The sequence below is a fragment of the Phalangium opilio genome, unplaced genomic scaffold (assembly GCF_054372755.1).
Source record: "Phalangium opilio isolate 3A_F unplaced genomic scaffold, DU_Popi_V2 ptg000092l_1, whole genome shotgun sequence".
Lineage (NCBI taxonomy): Eukaryota > Metazoa > Arthropoda > Arachnida > Opiliones > Phalangiidae > Phalangium > Phalangium opilio.
Genome location: NW_028324197.1, coordinates 2,844,300 through 2,869,752, shown reverse-complemented (window position 1 = coordinate 2,869,752; position 25,453 = coordinate 2,844,300). Strand labels below are relative to the sequence as shown.

Genomic DNA, 25,453 nt, shown 5'->3' with positions numbered 1-25,453 from the left:
TACGAAATCTAGTTCAAGTAATATAACAGGGAGGCTCCGACGAGAATCGAACTCATGATCTCCTGTTTACAAGACAGCCGCTTTAACCACTAAGCCACGGAGCCCTTGCTTTGAAGCGATATGAATGCAGAATATTTCAGTAAATTAACTAAATTATCTCATGGGAACTTTTGCCCTATTATTTTAATTTTTCAAAATTATATAGCTACGAAAACTAGTTCAAGTAACATAACACCGAGGCTCCGACGAGAATCGAACTCATGATCTCCTGTTTACTAGACAGGCGCTTTAACCACTAAGCCACGGAGCCCATGCTTTGAAGCGACCTGAATGCTGAATATTCCAGTAATTTAACTAAATTAACTCCTCAGAATTTTTACCCTATTGTTTTAATTTTTCAAAATTTAATAGCTACGAAATCTAGGTCAAGTAATATAACAGCAAGGCTTCGACGAGAATCGAACTCATAATCTCCTGTTTACTAGACCTGGCGCTTTAACCACTAAGCCACGGAGCCCTTGCTTTGAAGCGATATGAATGCTGAATATTTCAGTAAATTAACTAAATTATCTCATGGGAACTTTCACTCTATTGTTTGCATATATGCATATCTAAATCAACTATAATTTTTAATTTTTAAAAATTATATAGCTACGAAATCTAGTTCAATCAACATAACAGCAAGGCTCCGACGAGAATCGAACACATTATCTCCTGTTTACATGACTGGCGCTTTAACCACTAAGCCACGGAGCCCTTGCTTTGAAGCGACATGAATGCTGAATATTCCAGTAATTTAACTAAATAAACTCATCGGAATTTTTACCCTATTGTTTTAATTTTTCAAAAATTAATAGCTACGAAATCTGGTTTAAGTAACATAACAGCGAGGCTCCGACGCGAATCGAACTCATGATCTCCTGTTTACAAGACAGGCACTTTAACCACTAAGCCACGGAGCCCTTGCTTTGAAGCGACATGAATGCTGAATATTCCAGTAATTTAACTAAATTATCTCATGGGAACTTTTGCCCTATTATTTTAATTTTTCAAAATTATATAGCTACGAAATCTAGTTCATGTAACATAACAGCGAGGCTCCGACGAGAATCGAGTTCATGATCTCCTGTTTACAAGACAGGCTCTTTAACCACTAACCCACGGAGCCCTTGGTTTGAAGCGATATGAATGCAGATATTTCAGAAAATTAACTAAATTTTCTCATGGGAACTTTTGCTCTATTATTTTAATTTTTCAAAATTATATAGCTACGAAATCTAGTTCAATCAACATAACAGCAAGGCTCCGACGAGAATCGAACACATTATCTCCTGTTTACATGACTGGCGCTTTAACCACTAAGCCACGGAGCCCTTGCTATGAAGCGACATGAACACTGAATATTCCAGTAGTTTAACTAAATTAACTCCTCGGAATTTTTACCCTAATGTTTTAATTTTTCAAAATTTAATAGCTACGAAATCTAGGTCAAGTAACATAACAGCAATGATCCGACGAGAATCGAACACATGATCTCCTTTTAACTAGACAGGCGCTTTAACCACTAAGCCACGGAGCCCTTGCTTTGAAGCGACATGAATGCTGAATATTCCAGTAATTTAATTAAATTAACTCATCGGAATTTTTACCCTATTGTTTTAATTTTTCAAAATTTAATAGCTACGAAATCTAGGTAAGGTAACATAACAGCAAGGCTCCGACGAGTATCGAACTCATGATCTCCTGTTTACTAGACAGGCGCTTTAACCACTAAGCCACGGAGCCCTTGCTTTGAAGCGATATGAATGCTGAATATTTCAGTAAATTAACTAAATTATCTCATGGGAACTTTTACACTATTGTTTGCATATATGCATATCTAATTCAACTATAATTTTTAATTTTTCAAAATTTAATAGCTTCGAAATCTAGTTCAAGTAATATAACAGCAAGGCTCCGACGAGAATCGAACTCATGATCTCCTGTTTACAAGACAGCCGCTTTAACCACTAAGCCACGGAGCCCTTGCTTTGAAGCGATATGAATGCAGTATATTTCAGTAAATTAACTAAATTATCTCATGGGAACTTTAGCCCTATTATTTTAATTTTTCAAAATTATATAGCTACGAAATCTAGTTCAAGTAACATAACAGCGAGGCTCCGACGAGAATCGAACTCATGATCTCCTGTTTACTAGACAGGCGCTTTAACCACTAAGCCACGGAGCCCTTGCTTTGAAGCGATATGAATGCAGAATATTTCAGTAAATTAACTAAATTATCTCATCGGAATTTTTACCCTATTATTTTAATTTTTCAAAATTATAGAGCTACGAAATCTAGTTCAAGTAACTTAACAGCGAGGCTCCGACGAGAATCGAACTCATGATCTCCTGTTTACTATACAGGCGCTTTAACCACTAAGCCACGGAGCTATTGCTTTGAAGTGACATGAATGCTGAATATTCCTGTAATTTAACTAAATTAAATCGTCGGAATTTTTACCCTATTGTTTTAATTTTTCAAAATTTAATAGCTACGAAATATAGATCAAGTAACATAACAGCAAGGCTCCGACGAGAATCGAACTCATGATCTCCTGTTTACTAGACTGGCGCTTTAACCACTAAGGCACGTAGCCCTTGCTTTGAAGCGATATGAATGCTGAATATTTCTGTAAATTAAATAAATTATCTCATGGGAACTTTTACACTATATTTTGCATATATGCATATCTAAATCAACTATATTTTTTAATTTTTCAAAATTTAATAGCTTCGAAATCTAGTTCAAGTAATATAACAGGAAGGCTCCGACGAGAATCGAACACATGATCTCCTATTTACAAGACTGGCGCTTTAACCACTAAGCCACGGAGCCCTTGCTTTGTAGCGATATGAATGCAGAATGTTTCAGTAAATTAACTAAATTATCTCATGGGAACTTTTGCCCTATTATTTTAATTTTTCAAAATTATATAGCTACGAAATCTAGTTCAAGTAACATAACAGCGAGGCTCCGACGAGAATCGAACTCATGATCTCCTGTTTACTAGACAGGCGCTTTAACCACTAAGCCACGGAGCCCTTGCTTTGAAGCGACATGAATGCTGAATATTCCAGTAATTTAACTAAATTAACTCATCGGAATTTTTACCCTAATGTTTTAATTTTTCAAAATTTAATAGCTACGAAATCTAGTTCAAGTAACATAACAGCGAGGCTCCGACGAGACTCGAACTCATGATCTCCTGTTTAATAGACAGGCCACAGGCGCTTTAATCACTAAGCCACGGAGCCCTTGCTTTGAAGCGACATGAATGCTGAATATTCCAGTAATTTAATTAAATTAACTCATTGGAATTTTTACCCTATTGTTTTAATTTTTCAAAATTTAATAGCTACGAAATCTAGTTCAAGTAATATAACAGGGAGGCTCCGACGAGAATCGAACTCATGATCTCCTGTTTACAAGACAGCCACTTTAACCACTAAGCCACGGAGCCCTTGCTTTGAAGCGATATGAATGCAGAATATTTCAGTAAATTAACTAAATTATCTCATGGGAACTTTTGCCCTATTATTTTAATTTTTCAAAATTATATAGCTACGAAAACTAGTTCAAGTAACATAACACCGAGGCTCCGACGAGAATCGAACTCATGATCTCCTGTTTACTAGACAGGCGTCTTAACCACTAAGCCACGGAGCCCTTGCTTTGAAGCGATATGAATGCAGAATATTTCAGAAAATTAACTAAATTATCTCATCGGAATTTTTACCCTATTGTTTTAATTTTTCAAAATTTAATAGCTACGAAATCTAGGTCAAGTAACATAACAGCAAGGCTCCGACTAGAATCGAACTCATGATCTCCTGTTTACTAGAGAGGCCCTTTAACCGCTAAGCCACGGAGCCCTTGCTTTGAAGCGATATGAATTCTGAATATTTCAGTAAATTAACTAAATTATCTCATCGGAACTTTTGCCCTATTATTTTAATTTTTCAAAATTATAGAGCTACAAAATCTAGTTCAAGTAACTTAACAGCGAGGCTCCGACGAGAATCGAACTCATGATCTCCTGTTTACTATACAGGCGCTTTAACCACTAAGCCACGGAGCTTTTGCTTTGAAGTGACATGAATGCTGAATATTCCTGTAATTTAACTAAATTAAATCGTCGGAATTTTTACCCTATTGTTTTAATTTTTCAAAATTTAATAGCTACGAAATATAGATCAAGTAACATAACAGCAAGGCTCCGACGAGAATCGAACTCATGATCTCCTGTTTACTAGACTGGCGCTTTAACCACTAAGGCACGTAGCCCTTGCTTTGAAGCGATATGAATGCTGAATATTTCTGTAAATTAAATAAATTATCTCATGGGAACTTTTACACTATATTTTGCATATATGCATATCTAAATCAACTATATTTTTTAATTTTTCAAAATTTAATAGCTTCGAAATCTAGTTCAAGTAATATAACAGGGAGGCTCCGACGAGAATCGAACACATGATCTCCTATTTACAAGACTGGCGCTTTAACCACTAAGCCACGGAGCCCTTGCTTTGAAGCGATATGAATGCAGAATGTTTCAGTAAATTAACTAAATTATCTCATGGGAACTTTTGCCGTATTATTTTAATTTTTCAAAATTATATAGCTACGAAATCTAGTTCAAGTAACATAACAGCGAGGCTCCGACGAGAATCGAACTCATGATCTCCTGTTTACTAGACAGGCGCTTTAACCACTAAGCCACGGAGCCCTTGCTTTGAAGCGACATGAATGCTGAATATTCCAGTCATTTAACTAAATTAACTCATCGGAATTTTTACCCTAATGTTTTAATTTTTCAAAATTTAATAGCTACGAAATCTAGTTCAAGTAACATAACAGCGAGGCTCCGACGAGACTCGAACTCATGATCTCCTGTTTAATAGACAGGCCACAGGCGCTTTAATCACTAAGCCACGGAGCCCTTGCTTTGAAGCGACATGAATGCTGAATATTCCAGTAATTTAATTAAATTAACTCATTGGAATTTTTACCCTATTGTTTTAATTTTTCAAAATTTAATAGCTACGAAATCTAGTTCAAGTAATATAACAGGGAGGCTCCGACGAGAATCGAACTCATGATCTCCTGTTTACAAGACAGCCGCTTTAACCACTAAGCCACGGAGCCCTTGCTTTGAAGCGATATGAATGCAGAATATTTCAGTAAATTAACTAAATTATCTCATGGGAACTTTTGCCCTATTATTTTAATTTTTCAAAATTATATAGCTACGAAAACTAGTTCAAGTAACATAACACCGAGGCTCCGACGAGAATCGAACTCATGATCTCCTGTTTACTAGAGAGGCGCTTTAACCACTAAGCCACGGAGCCCTTGCTTTGAAGCGATATGAATGCAGAATATTTCAGTAAATTAACTAAATTATCTCATCGGAATTTTTACCCTATTGTTTTAATTTTTCAAAATTTAATAGCTACGAAATTTAGGTCAAGTAACATAACAGCGAGGCTCCGACTAGAATCGAACTCATGATCTCCTGTTTACTAGAGAGGCCCTTTAACCACTAAGCCACGGAGCCCTTGCTTTGAAGCGATATGAATTCTGAATATTTCAGTAAATTAACTAAATTATCTCATCGGAACTTTTGCCCTATTATTTTAATTTTTCAAAATTATAGAGCTACGAAATCTAGTTCAAGTAACTTAACAGCGAGGCTCCGACGAGAATCGAACTCATGATCTCCTGTTTACTATACAGGCGCTTTAACCACTAAGCCACGGAGCTATTGCTTTGAAGTGACATGAATGCTGAATATTCCTGTAATTTAACTAAATTAACTCGTCGGAATTTTTACCCTATTGTTTTAATTTTTCAAAATTTAATAGCTACGAAATATAGATCAAGTAACATAACAGCAAGGCTCCGACGAGAATCGAACTCATGATCTCCTGTTTACTAGACTGGCGCTTTAACCCCTAAGGCACGTAGCCCTTGCTTTGAAGCGATATGAATGCTGAATATTTCTGTAAATTAACTAAATTATCTCATGGGAACTTTTACACTATATTTTAATAATAATAATAATAATAATATTATTTTTATTTCTTCTTGGTTATTTTTTACATTTATTAATTGTCGGCTAAGCCGTTATCGGCTTTTATGCCTGCGTTTGCTTAGAATGCATAATTTAGATGGTTGCCGTTAGAACAAATTAGTATAAATATTTATACATAATAAAAGATAGAACAATAATAAATAATAACAATGTATATAGTATATAATATAGTATACAATACACTAATTATTAATTAACAATAATTAATAACAGTATATATAGCATATAACATAGTACATAAAGTATAATAATATATTAAAAGATAGAACAATAATTAATGGTGTTACAGTATAATAAGCTAATTATTCAGTATCGAGGCTTTCGCTAAGGCTTTAAATTGCGCTAGACTAATAGAATTTGGGGGGTTTAGCATGTTATATAAGTTGGTACCTTTACAGAAGATTGAGTTCAATTTTATGGATGTACGGGCTTGGGGTACTTGTAGTATGTAATTGTTCCTTGTAAAGTACCGGGAGAGTTTGCTTTGTTCAAAGGGGTTGTAGATTAGTGTTCCCAGGGATCGAAAAATGTATACTAGCATACAATAGTCATAGGTGTGGAAGATTGTGAGAATATTGAGGTTTTTGAAAATTGGCGACGTATGGGCTAGGTATTCAGCATTTGTTATTGTTCTTATGGCCCTTTTCTGGATTAGTAGTAGCCTATTCAGATTGCTTTTAGAGGTGTTCCCCCAGACTGTCACGCAGTAGCTTAGGTGAGAGTGTATTAGTGCTGAATATACTTGTTTTTTTATCTTTGGGTTCAGGATTTTCCTGTTTCTATGAATTAAATATGAGCCGTATGTTATCTTTTTCGCTATGCTATCTATATGAATGTTCCATTTTAGGTGGGTGTCGAACCACAGACCAAGGTATTTGTACGTATCAACTTCCTTAATTGTTATGTTTCCGAGAGCGAGATGATTATAGGACAGCCGGGGTTTGTTGGGATTAGAAAAGGTCATGTATACCGTCTTGTCCCCATTGAGGTCCAGGAAGTTGTCTGTGAGCCAGAGTTTTATTTTGTCCAGGTATAGATTAGTCGTGCTTACTATATCCTCTAGGTTAGGTCCTCCGACCAAAAGAAAAGTGTCGTCGGCGTAGAGTGTTAGGACCTCATCGCCAACAAATTGTGGCAGATCGTTTACAAAGAGGTTAAAAAGTAGGGGGGAGAGAACTGATCCCTGGGGCACTCCTCTACATACTAATTGTGTTTGTGAGAGGGTATCGTTCAGCTTAGTTTTTGTGGTTCTATTAGTTAGATAAGATTTGATCCATTTATGGCTATTTCCCCTAATTCCCAGAATGTCTAACTTGTAGAGTAAACGTTCATGGTTGACCGTGTCAAATGCTTTACATAGGTCTAGAAAGACACCTATAGCGTAGTTGCTTGTGTCAATATAATCTAGTATTTTTTTATATACGCTGATAAGGGCTGTTTCGCAGTTGGAATTTTCCCTGAAGCCAAATTGTTTTGGTGATATTAGTTTGTATTTTTGACAGAAAGAACTGAGTCTTGTGAAATAGCACCTGTCGAATATCTTGGCTAAGGTAGAGAGTACTGAGATGGGTCTATAACTATTGGGATTATTTTTGTCGCCTTTTTTAAAGATTGGAGTTATTACAGCTTGCTTCAATGCGTCAGGATATGACCCGATATCAAAAGACATATTAATAAGGGTTGTTATTGGCGGGGCAAGCCACACCGCACACTCTTTAATTATCTTAGGGGATAAGCCATCATACCCTGCAGATGTGTCAGGTTTTAGCTGATTAAGTATGGACATGATTTCCCTTTCGTCTACTGCCAGAAGGGCCATTGAGTTTGGTAGCCGATTAATGAGGTGTAGGTTCGTATCCTTAGGCAAGGCATTATGGTTAGAGGTATTTGTAGGAGAGAAAAATCTATTGAAGTCCTCTACTGATGTAGTAGTGGAGATATAATTATCCTTTCTTTTGTTTTTCCCGATTAATTCATTGACTAATCTCCATGTTTTTTTGGGGTCATTGCTATGCTTGTCCAGTTCGTTTCGGTAGAAATTTACTCTCGCGTTTCGCACTAGTTTAGTACATTGGTTTCGTGCTTTTTTATAGTTATTTTTGTTTGTTTCATTTGGTCTACGCCTAGATAGTGTTTTTAATTTGTTCTTTTGTTTAATGGAGTCAATTATTGGTTTGGAGATCCATTTAAGCGAGTCCCCTTTGTGTACCTCATAATACGGAAAAGAGTCAATATAGCCTTTAGTGACGTGGTTGATGAATATGTTGTAGACTGTATTGAGATCTTTATTATTAAGTAGAAGGTCCCAGTTGGAATTTGTGAGGTGGTTTATAAATCTTGCCTTATTAACAGTGGAGTAGTTTCTTATTCTAAGTTTTGGTCTAATCGGCTGGGATATATCATACGTAATATAAAGTGGGAAGTGATCTGTGATCTCTATTGAGGTTAAGACGGCTGAGTTAATTTGGAAGTTACAGTAACAGTGGTCTATCAGTGATAGAGATTGCACCCCTATTCTAGTGGGTACATTGATATGTTGGGTTAGGCCATAGCTCTGGATTAGATCTAATAATTTTGTTACGCTTGCATTTGCTTCCGCCAAGTTGATGTTTATGTCTCCAAGAATAATTTTCCTGCCAGTTGGTCCCCCACTATTCGCGATAGCTCCCTCTAATATGGTAAAAAAGTTATCTAATTTGCCACTAGGTGGTCTATAGATCACAGTTAAGGAGGTGTTGTCAACTTTAATGGAAAACATTTCGCAATCATCGTTCCTGACACATAATTTTCCTATAACTTCATATCTAATATTATGTTTGAGGTAGAACCCCACCCCCCCTCCCCTTTTGTCCGTTCTTCCACAGCCAATGAATGTATAGTTGGGACATGGATTAACTAACGCTAGGGATTGTTCACTAACAGTGTTTCCCATGTATAAATATCGCCAGCTACATGTTCCGAATTATTCCTTGATTCCCCTCTTCATTCCCCCAATTTATTAGACCAAAACGGATGTAGATATAGCGCCATCTCTAGACAAAATAAATGGGTTTTGCGGATTTTAAAGATGGCGGCTTCTAATTTAGGCCGGATTTTAATTTTGACGTCATAGGACACGTGATATTTGGTCCAATTTTCTTAAAACTTCCTGTTAGGGAAAGTAGCTGCTGCTAGGGGGCGTTTGGAACATGTATACTTTATCTTTTAGGGGGAACGAACAATCCATAGCGTTAGTTAATCCATGGTTGGGAATCAAGTCTGCGTAAGTATCCCTGTACCATGTCTCAGCTAATGCGAAAATATCGATCTGCTCCCCATAGAGATCGATACAAGATGTCAATAAGTTTAGGAAATTGGCGTTTGCGCTTCTGATATTATTATAAATTATGTTAATCATTGATACTGAAGTTTTTACAAAACATTTGTGGACAATTTTTAATTGTAAATTAGTTAAATATCTATTTGGACAATTTTTTCAGAAGCAAAGTGGTACTTAAATGAGGCTCCATTTATCTCAATTGCGTTGGTTGCAATCCATTTATATCTATTTGGGGCTTTAGTTTTCGCAAACTGGCGTAGCTTGAATCTAGCTAATTGCTGATCTGAAGTAAAGTCGTGATCCAAGTAAATTCTTGTGCCTTTTAACAGGGTATTGTTCCTTAGTAGTCCTATTTTATCATCGTAAGTATCGGCTTTGAAAACAATATTTCGTATTTTTCCTGCGGTAAATGGCCCTTTCCGGAATACTTGATGCGGGACTACTCTTAGATTGGATTTTAAGTTATTGGAGAATAAGTCCTGGACTTTTTGCGCGAGGTCGTTTCGACTCTCAGTTTCCCTATCCTGTAGACCCCTAATGACTAGGTTGTTTCTTTTAATAGAGACTTCTAGGTTTTCTAGGCGTAACCGATTTGCCTCCGCGTTTGCCTTTGCTCGTTGGTCGACGATTTGGAGATTGTTCTCCAAATCGTCCACCTTCTCTTTAATAGGCCCTATTTCCTGAATAACCTCTTGGATTTCTAATAGCGAGTTTTCTATTGCTGTTTGTCTTTCGTCTATTCGGGAGACCGTACGGTTGGTCTCTTTAATATTATCATTCATTTCACTGATTTTCGAAAGTATTGAACGAATGTCCTTAACTATGTCGCTGTCTACAGTGGTTTTTACCATTGTGGAGTTGGCGGATTCAGAGTCTGAGTTGGACTGACTTCTCGTTTTCCCCATGTCAATGACTTATTTTGGCAAGCAGAACCCACGAGAGTAAGCTTAACAAGTAAGAAGTATAGAAAAACGTTATACTGACCTAAAAATACAGATATGATTATTCACTGACTCCAACTTTAACTCATGGGTTCTGCAAGCGCTGTGCGAGATTAGGTACACTGGTGATGTGAGGAAAGTTCGGATGCTTATCGCGCACTGGTGGGGGTCTTTATTTTTGCCAATTGTTTTTTAGGGATCCTTTTTCTTTTTTTTTTTTTTCCTTTGGTTGTCACTTGTCCTTTTTTATGCCGCTGTGTTGAGCAGTTTTTTTCTGGTTGGCGTTTGATATTCCGTACGAAGTGTCTCGTGACTGTATTTTCTTAGCGATTGAGCCGAGATTTTTGGTGCTGGTAGACGATTAAGGCGGCTAGCTTACGCAGGCTCAGCTGGACTGCTGGTCGCACATAAGTTGTGGATTTCTAAAAATACAGATATGATTATTCACTGACTCCAACTTTAACTCATGGGTTCTGCAAGCGCTGTCATATATAAATATCTAAATCAACTATATTTTTTAATTTTTCAAAATTTGATAGCTTCGAAATCTAGTTCAAGTAATATAACAGGGAGGCTCCGACGAGAATCGAACACATGATCTCCTATTTACAAGACTGGCGCTTTAACCACTAAGCCAAGGAGCCCTTGCTTTGAAGCGATATGAATGCAGAATGTTTCAGTAAATTAACTAAATTATCTCATGGGAACTTTTGCCCTATTATTTAAATTTTTCAAAATTATATAGCTACGAAATCTAGTTCAAGTAACATAACAGCGAGGCTCCGACGAGAATCGAACTCATGATCTCCTGTTTACTAGACCGGCGCTTTAACCACTAAGCCACGGAGCCCTTGCTTTGAAGCGACATGAATGCTGAATATTCCAGTAATTTAACTAAATTAACTCATCGGAATTTTTACCCTAATGTTTTAATTTTTCAAAATTTAATAGCTACGAAATCTAGTTCAAGTAACATAACAGCGAGGCTCCGACGAGACTCGAACTCATATTCTCCTGTTTAATAGACAGGCGCTTTAACCACTAAGCCACGGAGCCCTTGCTTTGAAGCGACATGAATGCTGAATATTCCAGTAATTTAATTAAATTAACTCATCGGAATTTTTACCCTATTGTTTAAATTTTTCAAAATTTAATAGCTACGAAATCTAGGTCAAGTAACATAACAGCAAGGCTCCGACGAGTATCGAACTCATGATCTCCTGTTTACTATATGCGCTTTAACCACTAAGCCACGGAGCCCTTGCTTTGAAGCGATATGAATGCTGAATATTTCAGTAAATTAACTAAATTATCTCATGGGAACTTTTACACTATTGTTTGCATATATGCGTATCTAATTCAACTATAATTTTTAATTTTTCAAAATTTAATAGCTTCGAAATCTAGTTCAAGTAATATAACAGCAAGGCTCCGACGAGAATCGAACACATGATCTCCTGTTTACAAAACTTTCGCTTTAACCACTAAGCCACGGAGCCCTTGCTTTGAAGCGATATGAATGCAGAATATTTCAGTAAATTAACTAAATTATCTCAACGTAACTTTTACACTATTGTTTGCATATATGCATATCTAATTCAACTATTATTTTTCATTTTTCAAAATTTAATAGCTACGAAATCTAGTTCAAGTAATATAACAGGGAGGCTCCGACGAGAATCGAACTCATGATCTCCTGTTTACAAGACAGCCGCTTTAACCACTAAGCCACGGAGCCCTTGCTTTGAAGCGATATGAATGCAGAATATTTCAGTAAATTAACTAAATTATCTCATGGGAACTTTTGCCCTATTATTTTAATTTTTCAAAATTATATAGCTACGAAATCTAGTTCAAGTAACATAACAGCGAGGCTCCGACGAGAATCGAACTCATGATCTCCTGTTTACTAGACAGGCGCTTTAACCACTAAGCCACGGAGCCCTTGGTTTGAAGCGATATGAATGCTGAATATTTCAGTAAATTAACTAAATTATTTCATGGGAACTTTTACACTATATTTTGCATATATGCATATCTAAATCAACTATATTTTTTAATTTTTCAAAATTTAATAGCTTCGAAATCTAGTTCAAGTAATATAACAGCAAGGCTCCGACGAGAATCGAACACATGATCTCCTGTTTACAAGACTGGCGCTTTAACCACTAAGCCACGGAGCCCTTGCTTTGAAGCGATATGAATGCAGGATATTTCAGTAAATTAACTAAATTATCTCTTGGGAACTTTTGCGCTATTATTTTAATTTTTCAAAATTATATAGCTACGAAATCTAGTTCAAGTAACATAACAGCGAGGCTCCGGCGATTATCGAACTCACGATATCCTGTTTACTAGACAGGCGCTTTAACCACTAAGCCACGGAGCCCTTGCTTTGAAGCGACATGAATGCTGAATATTCCAGTAATTTAACTAAATTAACTCCTCGGAATTTTTACCCTATTGTTTTAATTTTTCAAAATTTAATAGCTACGAAATCTAGGTCAAGTAACATAACAGCAAGGCTCCGACGAGAATCGAACTCATGATCTCCTGTTTACTAGACAGGCGCTTTAACCACTAAGCCACGGAGCCCTTGCTTTGAAGCGATATGAATGCTGAATATTTCAGTAAATTAACTAAATTATTTCATGGGAACTTTTACATTATTATTTGCATATATGCATATCTAAATCAACTATTATTTTTAATTTTTAAAATTTAATAGCTTCGAAATCTAGTTCAAGTAATATAACAGAAAGGTTCCGACGAGAATCGAACACATGATCTCCTGTTTACAAGACTGGCGCTTTAACCACTAAGCCACGGAGCCCTTGCTTTGAAGCGATATGAATGCAGGATATTTCAGTAAATTAACTAAATTATCTCTTGGGAACTTTTGCGCTATTATTTTAATTTTTCAAAATTATATAGCTACGAAATCTAGTTCAAGTAACATAACAGCGAGGCTCCGGCGATTATCGAACTCACGATATCCTGTTTACTAGACAGGCGCTTTAACCACTAAGCCACGGAGCCCTTGCTTTGAAGCGAAATGAATGCTGAATATTCCAGTAATTTAACTAAATTAACTCCTCGGAATTTTTACCCTATTGTTTTAATTTTTCAAAATTTAATAGCTACGAAATCTAGGTCAAGTAACATAACAGCAAGGCTCCGACGAGAATCGAACTCATGATCTCCTGTTTACTAGACAGGCGCTTTAACCACTAAGCCACGGAGCCCTTGCTTTGAAGCGATATGAATGCTGAATATTTCAGTAAATTAACTAAATTATTTCATGGGAACTTTTACACTATATTTTGCATATATGCATATCTAAATCAACTATTATTTTTAATTTTTAAAATTTAATAGCTTCGAAATCTAGTTCAAGTAATATAACAGAAAGGTTCCGACGAGAATCGAACACATGATCTCCTGTTTACAAGACTGGCGCTTTAACCACTAAGCCACGGAGCCCTTGCTTTGAAGCGATATGAATGCAGGATATTTCAGTAAATTAACTAAATTATCTCTTGGGAACTTTTGCGCTATTATTTTAATTTTTCAAAATTATATAGCTACGAAATCTAGTTCAAGTAACATAACAGCGAGGCTCCGGCGATTATCGAACTCACGATATCCTGTTTACTAGACAGGCGCTTTAACCACTAAGCCACGGAGCCCTTGCTTTGAAGCGACATGAATGCTGAATATTCCAGTAATTTAACTAAATTAACTCATCGGAATTTTTACCCTATTGGTTTAATTTTTCAAAATTTAATAGCTACGAAATCTAGGTCAAGTAACATAACAGCGAGGCTCCGACGAGAATCGAACTCATAATCTCCGGTTTAATACACAGGCGCTTTAACCACTAAGCCAAGGAGCCCTTGCTTTGAAGCGATATGAATGCTGAATATTTCTGTAAATTAACTAAATTATCTCATGGGAACTTTTACACTATATTTTGCATATATGCATATCTAAATCAACTATATTTTTTAATTTTTCAAAATTTAATAGCTTCGAAATCTAGTTCAAGTAATATAACAGCAAGGCTCCGACGAGAATCGAACACATGATCTCCTGTTTACAAGACTGGCGCTTTAACCACTAAGCCACCGAGCCCTTGCTTTGAAGCGATATGAATGCTGAATATTTCAGTAAATTAACTAAATTATCTCATGGGAACTTTAACACTATTGTTTTCATATATGCATATCTAAATCAACTATTATTTTTAATTTTTAAAATTTAATAGCTTCGAAATCTAGTTCAAGTAATATAACAGAAAGGTTCCGACGAGAATCGAACACATGATCTCCTGTTTACAAGACTGGCGCTTTAACCACTAAGCCACGGAGCCCTTGCTTTGAAGCGATATGAATGCAGGATATTTCAGTAAATTAACTAAATTATCTCTTGGGAACTTTTGCGCTATTATTTTAATTTTTCAAAATTATATAGCTACGAAATCTAGTTCAAGTAACATAACAGCGAGGCTCCGGCGATTATCGAACTCACGATATCCTGTTTACTAGACAGGCGCTTTAACCACTAAGCCACGGAGCCCTTGCTTTGAAGCGACATGAATGCTGAATATTCCAGTAATTTAACTAAATTAACTCCTCGGAATTTTTACCCTATTGTTTTAATTTTTCAAAATTTAATAGCTACGAAATCTAGGTCAAGTAACATAACAGCAAGGCTCCGACGAGAATCGAACTCATGATCTCCTGTTTACTAGACAGGCGCTTTAACCACTAAGCCACGGAGCCCTTGCTTTGAAGCGATATGAATGCTGAATATTTCAGTAAATTAACTAAATTATTTCATGGGAACTTTTACATTATTATTTGCATATATGCATATCTAAATCAACTATTATTTTTAATTTTTAAAATTTAATAGCTTCGAAATCTAGTTCAAGTAATATAACAGAAAGGTTCCGACGAGAATCGAACACATGATCTCCTGTTTACAAGACTGGCGCTTTAACCACTAAGCCACGGAGCCCTTGCTTTGAAGCGATATGAATGCAGGATATTTCAGTAAATTAACTAAATTATCTCTTGGGAACTTTTGCGCTATTATTTTAATTTTTCAAAATTATATAGCTACGAAATCTAGTTCAAGTAACATAACAGCGAGGCTCCGGCGATTATCGAACTCACGATATCCTGTTTACTAGACAGGCGCTTTAACCACTAAGCCACGGAGCCCTTGCTTTGAAGCGAAATGAATGCTGAATATTCCAGTAATTTAACTAAATTAACTCCTCGGAATTTTTACCCTATTGTTTTAATTTTTCAAAATTTAATAGCTACGAAATCTAGGTCAAGTAACATAACAGCAAGGCTCCGACGAGAATCGAACTCATGATCTCCTGTTTACTAGACAGGCGCTTTAACCACTAAGCCACGGAGCCCTTGCTTTGAAGCGATATGAATGCTGAATATTTCAGTAAATTAACTAAATTATTTCATGGGAACTTTTACACTATATTTTGCATATATGCATATCTAAATCAACTATTATTTTTAATTTTTAAAATTTAATAGCTTCGAAATCTAGTTCAAGTAATATAACAGAAAGGTTCCGACGAGAATCGAACACATGATCTCCTGTTTACAAGACTGGCGCTTTAACCACTAAGCCACGGAGCCCTTGCTTTGAAGCGATATGAATGCAGGATATTTCAGTAAATTAACTAAATTATCTCTTGGGAACTTTTGCGCTATTATTTTAATTTTTCAAAATTATATAGCTACGAAATCTAGTTCAAGTAACATAACAGCGAGGCTCCGGCGATTATCGAACTCACGATATCCTGTTTACTAGACAGGCGCTTTAACCACTAAGCCACGGAGCCCTTGCTTTGAAGCGACATGAATGCTGAATATTCCAGTAATTTAACTAAATTAACTCATCGGAATTTTTACCCTATTGGTTTAATTTTTCAAAATTTAATAGCTACGAAATCTAGGTCAAGTAACATAACAGCGAGGCTCCGACGAGAATCGAACTCATAATCTCCGGTTTAATACACAGGCGCTTTAACCACTAAGCCAAGGAGCCCTTGCTTTGAAGCGATATGAATGCTGAATATTTCTGTAAATTAACTAAATTATCTCATGGGAACTTTTACACTATATTTTGCATATATGCATATCTAAATCAACTATATTTTTTAATTTTTCAAAATTTAATAGCTTCGAAATCTAGTTCAAGTAATATAACAGCTAGGCTCCGACGAGAATCGAACACATGATCTCCTGTTTACAAGACTGGCGCTTTAACCACTAAGCCACCGAGCCCTTGCTTTGAAGCGATATGAATGCTGAATATTTCAGTAAATTAACTAAATTATCTCATGGGAACTTTAACACTATTGTTTTCATATATGCATATCTAAATCAACTATTATTTTTAATTTTTAAAATTTAATAGCTTCGAAATCTAGTTCAAGTAATATAACAGAAAGGTTCCGACGAGAATCGAACACATGATCTCCTGTTTACAAGACTGGCGCTTTAACCACTAAGCCACGGAGCCCTTGCTTTGAAGCGATATGAATGCAGGATATTTCAGTAAATTAACTAAATTATCTCTTGGGAACTTTTGCGCTATTATTTTAATTTTTCAAAATTATATAGCTACGAAATCTAGTTCAAGTAACATAACAGCGAGGCTCCGGCGATTATCGAACTCACGATATCCTGTTTACTAGACAGGCGCTTTAACCACTAAGCCACGGAGCCCTTGCTTTGAAGCGAAATGAATGCTGAATATTCCAGTAATTTAACTAAATTAACTCCTCGGAATTTTTACCCTATTGTTTTAATTTTTCAAAATTTAATAGCTACGAAATCTAGGTCAAGTAACATAACAGCAAGGCTCCGACGAGAATCGAACTCATGATCTCCTGTTTACTAGACAGGCGCTTTAACCACTAAGCCACGGAGCCCTTGCTTTGAAGCGATATGAATGCAGGATATTTCAGTAAATTAACTAAATTATCTCTTGGGAACTTTTGCGCTATTATTTTAATTTTTCAAAATTATATAGCTACGAAATCTAGTTCAAGTAACATAACAGCGAGGCTCCGGCGATTATCGAACTCACGATATCCTGTTTACTAGACAGGCGCTTTAACCACTAAGCCACGGAGCCCTTGCTTTGAAGCGACATGAATGCTGAATATTCCAGTAATTTAACTAAATTAACTCATCGGAATTTTTACCCTATTGGTTTAATTTTTCAAAATTTAATAGCTACGAAATCTAGGTCAAGTAACATAACAGCGAGGCTCCGACGAGAATCGAACTCATAATCTCCGGTTTAATACACAGGCGCTTTAACCACTAAGCCAAGGAGCCCTTGCTTTGAAGCGATATGAATGCTGAATATTTCTGTAAATTAACTAAATTATCTCATGGGAACTTTTACACTATATTTTGCATATATGCATATCTAAATCAACTATATTTTTTAATTTTTCAAAATTTAATAGCTTCGAAATCTAGTTCAAGTAATATAACAGCTAGGCTCCGACGAGAATCGAACACATGATCTCCTGTTTACAAGACTGGCGCTTTAACCACTAAGCCACCGAGCCCTTGCTTTGAAGCGATATGAATGCTGAATATTTCAGTAAATTAACTAAATTATCTCATGGGAACTTTAACACTATTGTTTTCATATATGCATATCTAAATCAACTATTATTTTTAATTTTTAAAATTTAATAGCTTCGAAATCTAGTTCAAGTAATATAACAGAAAGGTTCCGACGAGAATCGAACACATGATCTCCTGTTTACAAGACTGGCGCTTTAACCACTAAGCCACGGAGCCCTTGCTTTGAAGCGATATGAATGCAGGATATTTCAGTAAATTAACTAAATTATCTCTTGGGAACTTTTGCGCTATTATTTTAATTTTTCAAAATTATATAGCTACGAAATCTAGTTCAAGTAACATAACAGCGAGGCTCCGGCGATTATCGAACTCACGATATCCTGTTTACTAGACAGGCGCTTTAACCACTAAGCCACGGAGCCCTTGCTTTGAAGCGACATGAATGCTGAATATTCCAGTAATTTAACTAAATTAACTCCTCGGAATTTTTACCCTATTGTTTTAATTTTTCAAAATTTAATAGCTACGAAATCTAGGTCAAGTAATATAACAGAAAGGTTCCGACGAGAATCGAACACATGATCTCCTGTTTACAAGACTGGCGCTTTAACCACTAAGCCACGGAGCCCTTGCTTTGAAGCGATATGAATGCAGGATATTTCAGTAAATTAACTAAATTATCTCTTGGGAACTTTTGCGCTATTATTTTAATTTTTCAAAATTATATAGCTACGAAATCTAGTTCAAGTAACATAACAGCGAGGCTCCGGCGATTATCGAACTCACGATATCCTGTTTACTAGACAGGCGCTTTAACCACTAAGCCACGGAGCCCTTGCTTTGAAGCGACATGAATGCTGAATATTCCAGTAATTTAACTAAATTAACTCATCGGAATTTTTACCCTATTGGTTTAATTTTTCAAAATTTAATAGCTACGAAATCTAGGTCAAGTAACATAACAGCGAGGCTCCGACGAGAATCGAACTCATAATCTCCGGTTTAATACACAGGCGCTTTAACCACTAAGCCAAGGAGCCCTTGCTTTGAAGCGATATGAATGCTGAATATTTCTGTAAATTAACTAAATTATCTCATGGGAACTTTTACACTATATTTTGCATATATGCATATCTAAATCAACTATATTTTTTAATTTTTCAAAATTTAATAGCTTCGAAATCTAGTTCAAGTAATATAACAGCTAGGCTCCGACGAGAATCGAACACATGATCTCCTGTTTACAAGACTGGCGCTTTAACCACTAAGCCACCGAGCCCTTGCTTTGAAGCGATATGAATGCTGAATATTTCAGTAAATTAACTAAATTATCTCATGGGAACTTTAACACTATTGTTTTCATATATGCATATCTAAATCAACTATTATTTTTAATTTTTAAAATTTAATAGCTTCGAAATCTAGTTCAAGTAATATAACAGAAAGGTTCCGACGAGAATCGAACACATGATCTCCTGTTTACAAGACTGGCGCTTTAACCACTAAGCCACGGAGCCCTTGCTTTGAAGCGATATGAATGCAGGATATTTCAGTAAATTAACTAAATTATCTCTTGGGAACTTTTGCGCTATTATTTTAATTTTTCAAAATTATATAGCTACGAAATCTAGTTCAAGTAACATAACAGCGAGGCTCCGGCGATTATCGAACTCACGATATCCTGTTTACTAGACAGGCGCTTTAACCACTAAGCCACGGAGCCCTTGCTTTGAAGCGAAATGAATGCTGAATATTCCAGAAATTTAACTAAATTAACTCCTCGGAATTTTTACCCTATTGTTTTAATTTTTCAAAATTTAATAGCTACGAAATCTAGGTCAAGTAACATAACAGCAAGGCTCCGACGAGAATCGAACTCATGATCTCCTGTTTACTAGACAGGCGCTTTAACCACTAAGCCACGGAGCCCTTGCTTTGAAGCGATATGAATGCTGAATATTTCAGTAAATTAACTAAATTATTTCATGGGAACTTTTACACTATATTTTGCATATATGCATATCTAAATCAACTATTATTTTTAATTTTTAAAATTTAATAGCTTCGAAATCTAGTTCAAGTAATATAACAGAAAGGTTCCGACGAGAATCGAACACATGATCTCCTGTTTACAAGACTGGCGCTTTAACCACTAAGCCACGGAGCCCTTGCTTTGAAGCGATATGAATGCAGGATATTTCAGTAAATTAACTAAATTATCTCTTGGGAACTTTTGCGCTATTATTTTAATTTTTCAAAATTATATAGCTACGAAATCTAGTTCAAGTAACATAACAGCGAGGCTCCGGCGATTATCGAACTCACGATATCCTGTTTACTAGACAGGCGCTTTAACCACTAAGCCACGGAGCCCTTGCTTTGAAGCGACATGAATGCTGAATATTCCAGTAATTTAACTAAATTAACTCATCGGAATTTTTACCCTATTGGTTTAATTTTTCAAAATTTAATAGCTACGAAATCTAGGTCAAGTAACATAACAGCGAGGCTCCGACGAGAATCGAACTCATAATCTCCGGTTTAATACACAGGCGCTTTAACCACTAAGCCAAGGAGCCCTTGCTTTGAAGCGATATGAATGCTGAATATTTCTGTAAATTAACTAAATTATCTCATGGGAACTTTTACACTATATTTTGCATATATGCATATCTAAATCAACTATATTTTTTAATTTTTCAAAATTTAATAGCTTCGAAATCTAGTTCAAGTAATATAACAGCTAGGCTCCGACGAGAATCGAACACATGATCTCCTGTTTACAAGACTGGCGCTTTAACCACTAAGCCACCGAGCCCTTGCTTTGAAGCGATATGAATGCTGAATATTTCAGTAAATTAACTAAATTATCTCATGGGAACTTTAACACTATTGTTTTCATATATGCATATCTAAATCAACTATTATTTTTACCTCTCCGTGTGACGTAGTCCAGGAGAGGTTCTGTAACGGCCGTGTCTGTGTGTCTGTCTGTCTGTCTGTCTGTCTGTCTGTCTGTGTGTCTGTCTGTCTGTCTGTCCGTTGTTACACCCACGTGACCGCGTTCGCAGTTTGCGTATCGGAGCAAACGTGTTCGCCATTTCCGAACTGCTTTCACAGTCACGGAAATGGCTCCTCTACTTGAGTTCTCACACCACCATCTTTTTGTCTTTGTCCATCCCACACGGACACCAGTCTGTAAATACTGGCTTCTAATCACCACCATCTTCTGGTCTATGTCCATCCCACACGGACACCAGTCTGTACATACTGGCTTCTAATCACCACCATCTTCTGGTCTTCGTCCATTCGACTTGGACAGCAGTCTGTACATACTGGCTTCCAATCACCACCATCTTCTGTTCTTTGTCAATCCCACATTGACACCAGTCTGCACTTACACTGGCTTCTAATACCACCATCCACTGGTCTTCCGTCTATTCCACATAGACACCAATCTGTATCATTGGCTTCTACTCCATTATCATCGTTTGGTTTTAGGATATACGCGGCGATCAGCTAGGGTTACGAGAAACGTCTAGCCTCCCTAAGGTGGGATCGCCACCAAAGGTTTTCGCAATTGCGCTTTTTCCTTACTATTATAATGGAAACGAATCGTATATATACCCCAAAATTTGAATAAAGCGGGCAAGAGGGGTACCCTTCACTTTAAACGTCAATATTAGCAAAGTTTGAGATGATAATAGGTATAACTTTATTTTAAACGATTTAACTATTATTAATGTTAATTATTGAAGATTAAAATAATTAAAAATAATTATATTTATTTAAATATTAAAGATAAACCTCTCGTGCAAAGAGAGAGATTATCATTGCCTCCTATATCTACCAAGGCCCGTGCATGCGATATATTTCCTTCATTGCCTCCTATATCTATCAAGGCCCGTGCATTGTGATATATTTCATTCATTGCCTCCTATATCTATCAAGGCGCGTGCATTGTGATATATTTCATTCATTGCCTCCTATATCTATCAAGGCCCGTGCATTGCGATATATTTTTCAAAACAACAACAAAAATGGGAAGCTCCTCTCAGAAACATAATAATTTCTTTTCTCTGTATATGAAATGAAAATATGGATAATATTACGCTCCTTCTTTAATGGTATGAATCCTTGCCTGTCTATTAATAGTTTACGTAGGAGTAATACGTTTTTAGCGAAGTCTAGAGAGGATAAACATAAGCGATATTGTTTCGGAAAAAAAATACTGCTTCCACTAATGGGTTTATACTCCTTGCTACTGTTGTATAAAGTAATCATGATAAAAGCTTAAAAAATTACGAGAGGACAGACCTTTTTATCCTCTTGTTTTATTCTTAATAAAAATATAAAACATTTATTTTGTATCAAAAAATATTTTTTGGTGCTAAGATTGCTTTAAAAAAATCCAAACGGTTAGGCATTGGTAAAAAAGACAAATGATATTTTTCAAATCTAATGAGATAACACCCACCTAGTTGAAAATTGCCCTTTTTTATCCGCGGGAGCCATTCTTAATGAGAATTTCGATGCTAGTAGGTTGTCAATTAAACTACCGGTATATTATTGTTGTTGGAAATTGGACATTAAGTCAAATTTAGTGGTTGTATAGGGCCAGCAGGTTTTTGCCGCTTCTTTTTGTGAGTATTTAATTTTTGTATGTAAAATGGAGGAAGATAATGTTGAGAGTAAGGATGAAATGAGGAAGCGCAAAGCGCGGGAAAGGATGAGGGCAAAAAGGTCGACGTTTTCATTGGATACTTAAGTTTATATAATCTTCTCGACACGGAGAGGTAATATTTTGGTTTTCCCAACTTGTTAATTTTTAAAATTTAATAGCTTCGAAATCTAGTTCAAGTAATATAACAGAAAGGTTCCGACGAGAATCGAACACATGATCTCCTGTTTACAAGACTGGCGCTTTAACCACTAAGCCACGGAGCCCTTGCTTTGAAGCGATATGAATGCAGGATATTTCAGTAAATTAACTAAATTATCTCTTGGGAACTTTTGCGCTATTATTTTAATTTTTCAAAATTATATAGCTACGAAATCTAGTTCAAGTAACATAACAGCGAGGCTCCGGCGATTATCGAACTCACGATATCCTGTTTACTAGACAGGCGCTTTAACCACTAAGCCACGGAGCCCTTGCTTTGAAGCGACATGAATGCTGAATATTCCAGTAATTTAACTAAATTAACTCCTCGGAATTTTTACCCTATTGTTTTAATTTTTCAAAATTTAATAGCTACGAAATCTAGGTCAAGTAATATAACAGAAAGGTTCCGACGAGAATCGAACACATGATCTCCTGTTTACAAGACTGGCGCTTTAACCACTAAGCCACGGAGCCCTTGCTTTGAAGCGATATGAATGCAGGATATTTCAGTAAATTAACTAAATTATCTCTTGGGAACTTTTGCGCTATTATTTTAATTTTTCAAAATTATATAGCTACGAAATCTAGTTCAAGTAACATAACAGCAAGGCTCCGACGAGAATCGAACTCATGATCTCCTGTTTACTAGACAGGCGCTTTAACCACTAAGCCACGGAGCCCTTGCTTTGAAGCGATATGAATGCTGAATATTTCAGTAAATTAACTAAATTATTTCATGGGAACTTTTACATTATTATTTGCATATATGCATATCTAAATCAACTATTATTTTTAATTTTTCAAAATTTAATAGCTTCGAAATCTAGTTCAAGTAATATAACAGCAAGGCTCCGACGAGAATCGAACACATGATCTCCTGTTTACAAAACTTTCGCTTTAACCACTAAGCCACGGAGCCCTTGCTTTGAAGCGATATGAATGCAGAATATTTCAGTAAATTAACTAAATTATCTCAACGTAACTTTTACACTATTGTTTGCATATATGCATATCTAATTCAACTATTATTTTTAATTTTTCAAAATTTAATAGCTACGAAATCTAGGTCAAGTAACATAACAGCAAGGCTCCGACGAGAATCGAACTCATGATCTCCTGTTTACTAGACAGGCGCTTTAACCACTACGCCACGGAGCCCTTGCTTTGAAGCGATATGAATGCTGAATATTTCAGTAAATTAACTAAATTATTTCATGGGAACTTTTACATTATTATTTGCATATATGCATATCTAAATCAACTATTATTTTTAATTTTTCAAAATTTAATAGCTTCGAAATCTAGTTCAAGTAATATAACAGCAAGGCTCCGACGAGAATCGAACACATGATCTCCTGTTTACAAAACTTTCGCTTTAACCACTAAGCCACGGAGCCCTTGCTTTGAAGCGATATGAATGCAGAATATTTCAGTAAATTAACTAAATTATCTCAACGTAACTTTTACACTATTGTTTGCATATATGCATATCTAATTCAACTATTATTTTTAATTTTTCAAAATTTAATAGCTACGAAATCTAGTTCAAGTAATATAACAGGGAGGCTCCGACGAGAATCGAACTCATGATCTCCTGTTTACAAGACAGCCGCTTTAACCACTAAGCCACGGAGCCCTTGCTTTGAAGCGATATGAATGCAGAATATTTCAGTAAATTAACTAAATTATCTCATGGGAACTATTGCCCTATTATTTTAATTTTTCAAAATTATATAGCTACGAAATCTAGTTCAAGTAACATAACAGCGAGGCTCCGACGAGAATCGAACTCATGATCTCCTGTTTACTAGACAGGCGCTTTAACCACTAAGCCACGGAGCCCTTGCTTTGAAGCGATATGAATGCAGAATATTTCAGTAAATTAACTAAATTATCTCATCGGAATTTTTACCCTATTGTTTTAATTTTTCAAAATTTAATAGCTACGAAATCTAGGTCAAGTAACATAACAGCAAGGCTCCGACGAGAATCGAACTCATGATCTCCTGTTTACTAGAGAGGCGCTTTAATCACTAAGCCACGGAGCCCTTGCTTTGAAGCGATATGAATGCTGAATATTTCTGTAAATTAACTAAATTATCTCATGGGAACTTTTACACTATATTTTGCATATATGCATATCTAAATCAACTATATTTTTTAATTTTTCAAAATTTAATAGCTTCGAAATCTAGTTCAAGTAATATAACAGCAAGGCTCCGACGAGAATCGAACACATGATCTCCTGTTTACAAGACTGGCGCTTTAACCACTAAGCCACCGAGCCCTTGCTTTGAAGCGATATAAATGCTGAATATTTCAGTAAATTAACTAAATTATCTCATGGGAACTTTAACACTATTGTTTTCATATATGCATATCTAAATCAACTATTATTTTTAATTTTTAAAATTTAATAGCTTCGAAATCTAGTTCAAGTAATATAACAGAAAGGTTCCGACGAGAATCGAACACATGATCTCCTGTTTACAAGACTGGCGCTTTAACCACTAAGCCAC

At 35.9% G+C, this 25,453-nt stretch overlaps 1 protein-coding gene and 25 non-coding genes across 26 annotated transcripts; all 26 read right to left on the bottom strand.

Moving 5' to 3' along the window:
• Positions 1–31: 31 nt before the first annotated feature.
• TRNAT-UGU (transfer RNA threonine (anticodon UGU)) lies at positions 32–104 on the bottom strand. Its single transcript has one exon. It is a non-coding gene; the product is annotated as a tRNA-Thr (tRNA).
• Positions 105–237: 133 nt separating this feature from the next.
• TRNAT-AGU (transfer RNA threonine (anticodon AGU)) lies at positions 238–310 on the bottom strand. Its single transcript has one exon. It is a non-coding gene; the product is annotated as a tRNA-Thr (tRNA).
• Positions 311–889: 579 nt separating this feature from the next.
• TRNAT-UGU (transfer RNA threonine (anticodon UGU)) lies at positions 890–962 on the bottom strand. Its single transcript has one exon. It is a non-coding gene; the product is annotated as a tRNA-Thr (tRNA).
• A 750-nt stretch (positions 963–1,712) lies between these two features.
• Positions 1,713–1,785, bottom strand: TRNAT-AGU (transfer RNA threonine (anticodon AGU)). Its single transcript has one exon. It is a non-coding gene; the product is annotated as a tRNA-Thr (tRNA).
• A 166-nt stretch (positions 1,786–1,951) lies between these two features.
• TRNAT-UGU (transfer RNA threonine (anticodon UGU)) lies at positions 1,952–2,024 on the bottom strand. Its single transcript has one exon. It is a non-coding gene; the product is annotated as a tRNA-Thr (tRNA).
• Positions 2,025–2,157: 133 nt separating this feature from the next.
• TRNAT-AGU (transfer RNA threonine (anticodon AGU)) lies at positions 2,158–2,230 on the bottom strand. The gene has a single exon. It is a non-coding gene; the product is annotated as a tRNA-Thr (tRNA).
• A 784-nt stretch (positions 2,231–3,014) lies between these two features.
• Positions 3,015–3,087, bottom strand: TRNAT-AGU (transfer RNA threonine (anticodon AGU)). The gene has a single exon. It is a non-coding gene; the product is annotated as a tRNA-Thr (tRNA).
• A 133-nt stretch (positions 3,088–3,220) lies between these two features.
• On the bottom strand, positions 3,221–3,300 carry TRNAN-AUU (transfer RNA asparagine (anticodon AUU)). Its single transcript has one exon. It is a non-coding gene; the product is annotated as a tRNA-Asn (tRNA).
• Positions 3,301–3,433: 133 nt separating this feature from the next.
• On the bottom strand, positions 3,434–3,506 carry TRNAT-UGU (transfer RNA threonine (anticodon UGU)). The gene has a single exon. It is a non-coding gene; the product is annotated as a tRNA-Thr (tRNA).
• A 1,196-nt stretch (positions 3,507–4,702) lies between these two features.
• TRNAT-AGU (transfer RNA threonine (anticodon AGU)) lies at positions 4,703–4,775 on the bottom strand. The gene has a single exon. It is a non-coding gene; the product is annotated as a tRNA-Thr (tRNA).
• A 133-nt stretch (positions 4,776–4,908) lies between these two features.
• On the bottom strand, positions 4,909–4,988 carry TRNAN-AUU (transfer RNA asparagine (anticodon AUU)). The gene has a single exon. It is a non-coding gene; the product is annotated as a tRNA-Asn (tRNA).
• A 133-nt stretch (positions 4,989–5,121) lies between these two features.
• Positions 5,122–5,194, bottom strand: TRNAT-UGU (transfer RNA threonine (anticodon UGU)). Its single transcript has one exon. It is a non-coding gene; the product is annotated as a tRNA-Thr (tRNA).
• A 4,213-nt stretch (positions 5,195–9,407) lies between these two features.
• LOC149643025 (uncharacterized) lies at positions 9,408–10,809 on the bottom strand. The gene has a single exon (XM_089850522.1). The coding sequence runs from the start codon at positions 10,365–10,367 to the stop codon at positions 9,594–9,596; it is 774 nt and encodes a 257-aa protein (XP_089706648.1). The 5' UTR covers positions 10,368–10,809; the 3' UTR covers positions 9,408–9,593.
• Positions 10,810–11,180: 371 nt separating this feature from the next.
• Positions 11,181–11,253, bottom strand: TRNAT-AGU (transfer RNA threonine (anticodon AGU)). Its single transcript has one exon. It is a non-coding gene; the product is annotated as a tRNA-Thr (tRNA).
• A 133-nt stretch (positions 11,254–11,386) lies between these two features.
• TRNAN-AUU (transfer RNA asparagine (anticodon AUU)) lies at positions 11,387–11,459 on the bottom strand. Its single transcript has one exon. It is a non-coding gene; the product is annotated as a tRNA-Asn (tRNA).
• Positions 11,460–12,068: 609 nt separating this feature from the next.
• On the bottom strand, positions 12,069–12,141 carry TRNAT-UGU (transfer RNA threonine (anticodon UGU)). The gene has a single exon. It is a non-coding gene; the product is annotated as a tRNA-Thr (tRNA).
• A 133-nt stretch (positions 12,142–12,274) lies between these two features.
• Positions 12,275–12,347, bottom strand: TRNAT-AGU (transfer RNA threonine (anticodon AGU)). The gene has a single exon. It is a non-coding gene; the product is annotated as a tRNA-Thr (tRNA).
• A 578-nt stretch (positions 12,348–12,925) lies between these two features.
• On the bottom strand, positions 12,926–12,998 carry TRNAT-AGU (transfer RNA threonine (anticodon AGU)). The gene has a single exon. It is a non-coding gene; the product is annotated as a tRNA-Thr (tRNA).
• A 577-nt stretch (positions 12,999–13,575) lies between these two features.
• Positions 13,576–13,648, bottom strand: TRNAT-AGU (transfer RNA threonine (anticodon AGU)). Its single transcript has one exon. It is a non-coding gene; the product is annotated as a tRNA-Thr (tRNA).
• A 1,466-nt stretch (positions 13,649–15,114) lies between these two features.
• TRNAT-AGU (transfer RNA threonine (anticodon AGU)) lies at positions 15,115–15,187 on the bottom strand. Its single transcript has one exon. It is a non-coding gene; the product is annotated as a tRNA-Thr (tRNA).
• Positions 15,188–15,764: 577 nt separating this feature from the next.
• TRNAT-AGU (transfer RNA threonine (anticodon AGU)) lies at positions 15,765–15,837 on the bottom strand. The gene has a single exon. It is a non-coding gene; the product is annotated as a tRNA-Thr (tRNA).
• A 1,466-nt stretch (positions 15,838–17,303) lies between these two features.
• Positions 17,304–17,376, bottom strand: TRNAT-AGU (transfer RNA threonine (anticodon AGU)). The gene has a single exon. It is a non-coding gene; the product is annotated as a tRNA-Thr (tRNA).
• A 2,529-nt stretch (positions 17,377–19,905) lies between these two features.
• TRNAT-AGU (transfer RNA threonine (anticodon AGU)) lies at positions 19,906–19,978 on the bottom strand. The gene has a single exon. It is a non-coding gene; the product is annotated as a tRNA-Thr (tRNA).
• Positions 19,979–23,541: 3,563 nt separating this feature from the next.
• On the bottom strand, positions 23,542–23,614 carry TRNAT-AGU (transfer RNA threonine (anticodon AGU)). Its single transcript has one exon. It is a non-coding gene; the product is annotated as a tRNA-Thr (tRNA).
• An 883-nt stretch (positions 23,615–24,497) lies between these two features.
• Positions 24,498–24,570, bottom strand: TRNAT-UGU (transfer RNA threonine (anticodon UGU)). The gene has a single exon. It is a non-coding gene; the product is annotated as a tRNA-Thr (tRNA).
• A 133-nt stretch (positions 24,571–24,703) lies between these two features.
• On the bottom strand, positions 24,704–24,776 carry TRNAT-AGU (transfer RNA threonine (anticodon AGU)). Its single transcript has one exon. It is a non-coding gene; the product is annotated as a tRNA-Thr (tRNA).
• Positions 24,777–25,453: the final 677 nt, after the last annotated feature.

Coding starts and splice junctions, on each gene's coding strand:
- LOC149643025 (XM_089850522.1), bottom strand. CDS start 10,367: ATGGGGAAAACGAGAAGTCAGTCCAACTCAGACTCTGAATCCGCCAAC.